This window comes from Nicotiana attenuata, unplaced genomic scaffold (genome assembly GCF_001879085.1).
Source record: "Nicotiana attenuata strain UT unplaced genomic scaffold, NIATTr2, whole genome shotgun sequence".
NCBI lineage: Eukaryota > Viridiplantae > Streptophyta > Magnoliopsida > Solanales > Solanaceae > Nicotiana > Nicotiana attenuata.
The window spans coordinates 51,147-57,966 of record NW_017671003.1 but is presented as its reverse complement, the minus strand read 5'-3'; the positions used below and the strand labels follow the sequence as shown (position 1 = coordinate 57,966).

At 36.9% G+C, this 6,820-nt stretch overlaps 1 protein-coding gene and 1 pseudogene across 1 annotated transcript; one reads left to right on the top strand and one right to left on the bottom strand.

Moving 5' to 3' along the window:
* Window positions 1-462: 462 nt before the first annotated feature.
* Window positions 463-5,526, bottom strand: LOC109205153. The gene is made up of 6 exons (XM_019367829.1): window positions 5,376-5,526; window positions 4,900-4,975; window positions 3,724-3,815; window positions 991-1,083; window positions 812-910; window positions 463-728 (listed from the first exon to the last, which is right to left on the bottom strand). The coding sequence occupies exons 4-6, from the start codon at window positions 1,039-1,041 to the stop codon at window positions 507-509; spliced, it is 372 nt and encodes a 123-aa protein (XP_019223374.1). The 5' UTR covers window positions 1,042-1,083; window positions 3,724-3,815; window positions 4,900-4,975; window positions 5,376-5,526; the 3' UTR covers window positions 463-506.
* On the top strand, window positions 2,738-4,892 carry LOC109205152 (annotated as a pseudogene).
* Window positions 5,527-6,820: the final 1,294 nt, after the last annotated feature.

Sequence of the window (6,820 nt, the reverse complement as noted above, 5' to 3'; positions counted from 1 at the left end):
TTCTGCAACCTTAGATACTTCATTTTGAAACCACATTTCTTCTTTGAAAGAATCACTTTATCCTCTCTTAAGAAATGAATCACTTTATTCTCTTTTGCTTTCTCATCTATGCTCGTCAAGCTAACTTTGCTCTTTACAATAGAACAAATGAATCAGATTACTATTAATCTTTTATTGCTTCTCATAGGGATTACCTGGTGGAATGTCTAGGTTGGGAATGTTATCAGATACAAAACCAAATTTTATATATATATATATATATATATNTATGGAGTATGTTGTACCAAATTTTATATATATATATATATATATATAATGATTTAAAGGGAGATCAGGAAGGAGGTGGGGTATATTGTTACTAACTTGGTCAGCAGACAAAAACAAAGGTCATTCAGTTGAAACGGGCAATGTCGTTGTAAGCGGGACATGTGATTGTTGAGCAGCAAAGTACTCTCTCATTTTCCTCATTTCTTTCATCTCATCTTCTAAGGTAGACAAGCGCTCATTCAAGGATTGTTTTCCTCATTCAAAGATTTATTTTCTTCTCGAGTTGAACGTAGCGCGGACAGTAATTCAGCCTTTGAAGAGGTTCCACCTTTCAAGTCTTTCACCTTCACTCCACCCCCAAAGCCAAACACATGGCTACGAGTTTGAGGTCCACAACATTTTTCTACAATCTCTATGTTAGGTAGAGATGGATCTGCTTGAACTATTTCTTCAATTTGAGCCTACAAAATATATAAAAAAAACATTTAAAATCAAAATCCACCATAATTTCAAGTAATTTACATATTCAATTTTCCAAACATACATGCTTTTCAATTGCTTCAGGTTCAACAAGCTTGTTATCTTTCTTACGGGTCTCAAAGAAAATTGTTGCCAAATCTGGTGGGTTGCCATCTTTTCCACCCTTTACATCATCAAAGGCAAACATGTCAAAGAATAGCTCGTAAATATTTTCTTAAGAAAATAGAAATTTTATGATAATACCTTTTGATAAATGATCTCACTAATAGGCTTGCTACCAATATGATGAAGCATGTTCAACTTAGCTCGATTTGCCGCATTCCTGTTGCTTCTCGCCTATATTTGTGAAACATTAAGATTAAATGTAAGAAATTTAATAAACTTAAACATAAGTTGCTTCTAAAAAGCTTAAACTCAAACTTAGCCTCCAGGAATATCAAGTGAACAGAGAAAACAGGGCAGAGCATAGACCTTCCCTTTCATCCTAATGTATTCCAATAGACCAACTTGTTGCTTAAAAAAAAGATGAAAGAGGACATCAACAATAAGCAAGGGTGAAGTAACTTGCTTTAGTTTCAGCCTATTTGGTTAAACTTATATGTATTTCATCCAATATATCAGGGCATCACAAGAAGACTTGTTATATTATCCCTAGATGAGGCAGCAAGGAGAAGGAAGAGAAGTATGATGACCTTAAGAAGTATGACAAGGGTGCGAGGAGGGCCTTTAATGATGATATAACAGTTGTTGTCATCTTTATAGATCATGAGATGTTGGAAGGAAAACAATCTGTGCCTGAACTGTCATTTCGAGGATTTATAGATACTCATGGACCATCAGATTTCAATATCCTCCAAGAGGTTGCTAATTCTCTCAAGTGAAACATACCAAACAAGTTGTTGGATCTTCTTCTTTTCTAGGGATGCCCGGTTGTGGGAAGTTTCTGACTCCCCCCTTTTCGCGTTTTACCAATTTACATTTGATATACAGTTCAGATGAACGGCAAGACTATCAAGTTACCTGCTTTGCAAGACTATCAGGTTAAATGCGGGATGCTTGATGCACCGGGCTTCCCTTTTTCATTAATGTATTGATAAATGATCTATTCTTTTTTACTACAGTCCAAATGCTCCCAACTCCCTCTAGATCTAGCAAAAAGTCTTAGAATGAGATGATTGACATGAAAATGATGTCACTTATCTGGACATGAAAAGCTTGTAGCAATAATTTACATACAATTAGTTCTATAAGTTAAAATGTTGTACTACTTTTCTCCTTCAAATGAGCAGTGATTTTAGTAGTATTAGCAAATGCACCAAGGTTAAATGAATCCTCTGACCATTAGCTATAAAGGAGTATGACTATGGACCAAGCATTACTCTCAATATTTCAACTTTTGGGGGGTAAAGAACTCGTTAAAGAAATTGCTAGTTGTAACTTAGCACGTTTTATCAGCCTCTCATAAAAAAGATGCAGAAACAAAGAAAAAATTGTTTCTGTAAATGGAGTTTTAGCAAGTCTACTGGCAGAAGCCAGCAGGCAAATGCTGTAGCTTTTCTCAGTGAAGAAGCAGTATATATAAAGGAATCCTGGAAGTTGAGGAATAAAGATTCCACTGTCCACCTAAACAATTGTATATCATTTCATTTGTCACTATCATATAAGTGGATTTGATTACAATATTGTAACACATTGTTCAAAATTTGGTCTAGGCAGCTATAATACTTCTAATCCATGTTCACAAGACTCACAATAAAGGCTAATTAAAAACCATTTAAGGGGTTTATCTTATTCAATAATGCACTTAAAACCACTTTAATATGTATTTGTGACACGGCCGGCCAGCTTGAAAATTCAGATGAAATTGACCGGCAAGTGCTCACATTCCCTGCTAACATTATCCATTTTCTTTAAGATAGAATCAAACAGAACATATCAAATGAAACATGTTATATACTGTACTGTTCTGAGGATATAAGAATCAGAACTGATGGCTATGGCAATTGATCAAGAAAGTTTCCCTCATGATCTCGCAGTTGTATTGTCTTCAGAGGAAAGAGACTTTCTAATATGCAGAAATGGTGAACAGGAATGTATAAGTTTATGTTTTTTAGAGTTCTTAACTTGCATACTTACTCTATAGTCTTATCTGAGAATATGAAAGATCGAATAAGAACCAATTCGATCACCACTTTTATATACTTGTTTGTAGATTAGAACTAGCAGCATAAAGGGAAAGATTGTGGGCTTGTATTTCTCCAATTCGTGGTGTGGTTTATGTCGCCAGTTTACACCAAAGTTGGTGGAAGCTTATCAGGATCTTTATCCTAAAGGTGACTTTGAAATAGTGTTCATTTAATCTGATAAAGATAATGAATCATTTAATGAGTACTTTGGGAAAATGCCATGGCTTGCTATTCCATTTTCTGATGTTGAGGCGCGTAAGAACTTAAAGCAGTTGTTCAAAGTAAGGGAAATTCCACATCTTGTGATTCTTGATGGGACAGGCAAAGTTTTGAGCAACGAGGGCGTCAAATTTATCAAACACTTTGGTCCTGAAGCCTATCCATTTACATCTGAAAGAGTAAATTACTTGAGAGAAGAAGAAGAGAAGGCTAAAGAGAATCAGTCTTTGAGGTCTATTTTGGTACATGAATACTGCGATTTTTTTATTTCAAACGAAGAAAGCAAGGTAATAACTGTCCTCAAGTTGGATAATTTCTAATGCATTACAAGTTTTTGTGCTTAGTTTTAGGACATGCTTGTTTTCAGATTTCTGTGTCAGAGCTTGAAAGGAAAACAGTTGGCCTATATTTTGCTATGGCTTCTCATAAAGGGTGCAAGATTTTTACCTTGAAGCTAGCAGATGTATATAAAAAGCTTAAACAAAAGATTTTGAAATTGTGCTTATTTCTCTGGATGAAAAATATGAGGATTTTAAACAAGGCTTTGAGACCATGCCATGGTTGGCTTTACCTTTCAATGACAAGAACTGTGAGAAACTTGTTTGGTACTTTGAGCATAAACTTCTACCGCAGCTAGTTGTAATTAGTCCAGATGGGAAGACTCTGCAGCAAAATGCAGTTAAACTTGTTGAAGATATGGTGATCAAGCCTTTCCTTTCACACAAGAAAAGCTTGTTACTTTGGCTAATCTAAAGAAAGAAAATCTAGAAGCACAAACATTAAAGTCTATTCTTGTTACTGCAGATCGATATTTTTTCATTTCGAATGGTGGTTTAAAGGTAAGTTTTTGTAGACTGAAAATGTGAATTCATTTCAAAGGGAGAGATAAAGTTGATGTTTGCTAATCATGCTATTTTTTCTCTGTTCTTGTTTTAGGTTCCTGTGTCTAAACTAGTGGGGAACAACATTGTACTGTATTTTGCAGCTCAGTGGAGTCTTCAAAGTAGAGAATTTCTACCTAAACTCATCACTACATACAAAGAAATCAAGAATAAAGATGAAACATTTGAAGTGATTTTCATCTCTAGTGATCATGATGAATCTTCCTTAAATAACTTATTTTCAAGTATGCCCTGGTTAGCACTCCCTTTCGACGATGAGAGGAAGGCGTTTCTGTCGCGCAGATTCAACATAGTAGGCATTCCAGTGGCCATAGCCATTAGTACCAGTGGCTGCACTGTGAATACACAAGTAAGGCAGTTGTTCCTTCACAGAAGAACACATAAAGAATCTGCAGCAACGACTCGACAAAAATACAATGGGTTGGCCCAAGAAAGGCAAAGATGAAATTCACAATGAGCATGAACTAGCATTAATACATCAGCAAGTTATCTTTGCACTGGATGCAAGGAGATGGGGTATGGTTGGTCTTTCTTTTGCAAACGTTGTGATTATGGGCTACATCCAAAATATGCTAAACATAATTTTAGCATTTCAAGAAGGTGCTTTCGGCACTCTTCTATAGTACACAAACTAGATTGCTAGTTACAGGGATTAGTTAAGCCATGGGGAAGGCAGAAACACACATCAACGAAGCAAAATAAGGCAATTAAAATCTGCCGCTGAGAATACCGAATCGCAATTTTAAATAAACTTCAGAAAATTAAATTATCAAATTAGGAATCCCAACCCAATAATCTTTTCACTGATTTTGCAAAAGAAAAAATATCAAAATGTGAAACCTTACCAAAATTTTTATGTTAGGGAAGAAGAAGAAGATCGAAGAACTCGAATAAGCGAAGCAATCAGCGAAACAAAGCAACCTGAAAGAGGGAAAACAGATTTTAATCAGAAGAATGAAAGGCTCTATAACAGCTAATAGACATCCAACATATTGAAAAAGCAGGGAATTTTCGTATTCAAATTGTTTGGACTCCCTTTTAATAACATCCAATTAAATATATCTAACTCTGAAAGAAAACTTAGAGAGATGGAGCAAACTAAAAGAAAGTCTACTTTCTAGTAGCGATAAAATCCCAAAGAACAGAGGTAGATGCTATTTCCAAATTCAGTGTATAGCACCACTACCACAGGAATTCAATTGTATTTAATTGAACTAATATGAAACTAGACCAAAAGTTCGGACAAAAAATTGAGAAGCACAATCTTTTCCCCCAATATGCTGTAAACTAAATCACTGAAACAAAGTAACTTTAAACATACCAACGATTCTCAACGAGCGAGATGGAAAACTTGGGCAAATTCAAACACAACCAGATTCACAACTTTTGTTTTGAGAAAACACAGATAAAGGCGACGGGCAGAGCTTGGCGGAAACTAGGGCAGAGCTGATGACGCGATTTGTTTTTTGAGAATAGAGAGTATCTTTACTTTTTAAAACTTTTTATTTCAATATATTAGTTTTGGCGCCTGATTTTTCACAAAATAATAATTTTTTAATGTTTTGGTATTAAATTTGGCGGCACACTCTCACGCTTAATGTCTGTGACGACCCAAAAGGGTCATCACCTGTATTCCTACTCCCTCTGTACTTCTGAGGCCCTGGAAACCTCATTTGGGCTTGCCTCGAGTTGTGTGCGCAGTCCGGGCGCGTAGCCGAAAAAGTTTAAATATGAAATTTGTGAGAAAAATTGTTAAATCTTGGTATTTAATTAATTAAGTTTGACTTCGGTCAACGTTTTGGACAAACGGACCCGGACCGTAATTTGACGGTCCCGGAGGGTCCGTAGGAAAATATGAGACTTGGGCGTATGCCCGGAATCAAATTCCGAGGTCCCAAGCCCGAGAAATGAATCTTTGTGTGAAATTGTTTTCTGGAAATAATTAAGGAAATTGGAAATGAAATTTGATTAAAAGACTGTGGTATGGGGCTCGTATTTTGGTTCCGACGCCCGGTACAAGTCTTATATACGGCTTAAGTACTTTCTGTAAAGTTTGGTTGAATTTGGACGTCGTTTGACGTGTTTTGGACAAAAAAACTCTAAACTTGATGTTTTATGAAAATTGGAAGGAAATCCTGGGTCTTGAGGCCTAATTTGATGATTATGATGTTGTTTGGGCGATTTGATCGCACGGATGAGTCCGTAGGATATTTTTGAGTTTATATGTATGTTCGGTTTGGAGCCCCGAGGGCTCGGGTGAGTTTTGAGTAGGTCCCGGGAGGTCTTAGGCTAGAAATATCAGATGGTTGCAGGTTCAGGTGTTGCAGGCCCCCATCGCGGCCGCGGTCATTTCCGTCCGCGCTGGAAGCCGCGCGGCCGCGGTGCGTTCTTGCGCGGTCCGCGTGGCAAGGTTCAGAGGGCCAGTGGTTCAAGTCGACCAGCGCGGCCGCGTGACTAATCAGCGCGGTCCGTGCTGGGTAGGTTCAGAGAGTGGTTTTCCCACACACTTGTGACACCAGGTCTTGGTACACACATTGGTAGATTTATGATGTTTTGGCTTTCTTTCATGATTTAAATTCGCATTTAGTATTTCCACTTAAATATGCTTAAATTTTCAAACACTCAATTTCTTAATCCATAATGGATGTTATCACGTGCTAACTAAATAAATGAGAATTTACTACTTGATTAGTGTTGGCTTGCCTAACAATGGTGTTGGGCGCCATCACAACCTAATATGGAATTTGGGTTGTGACAACAAGGTAT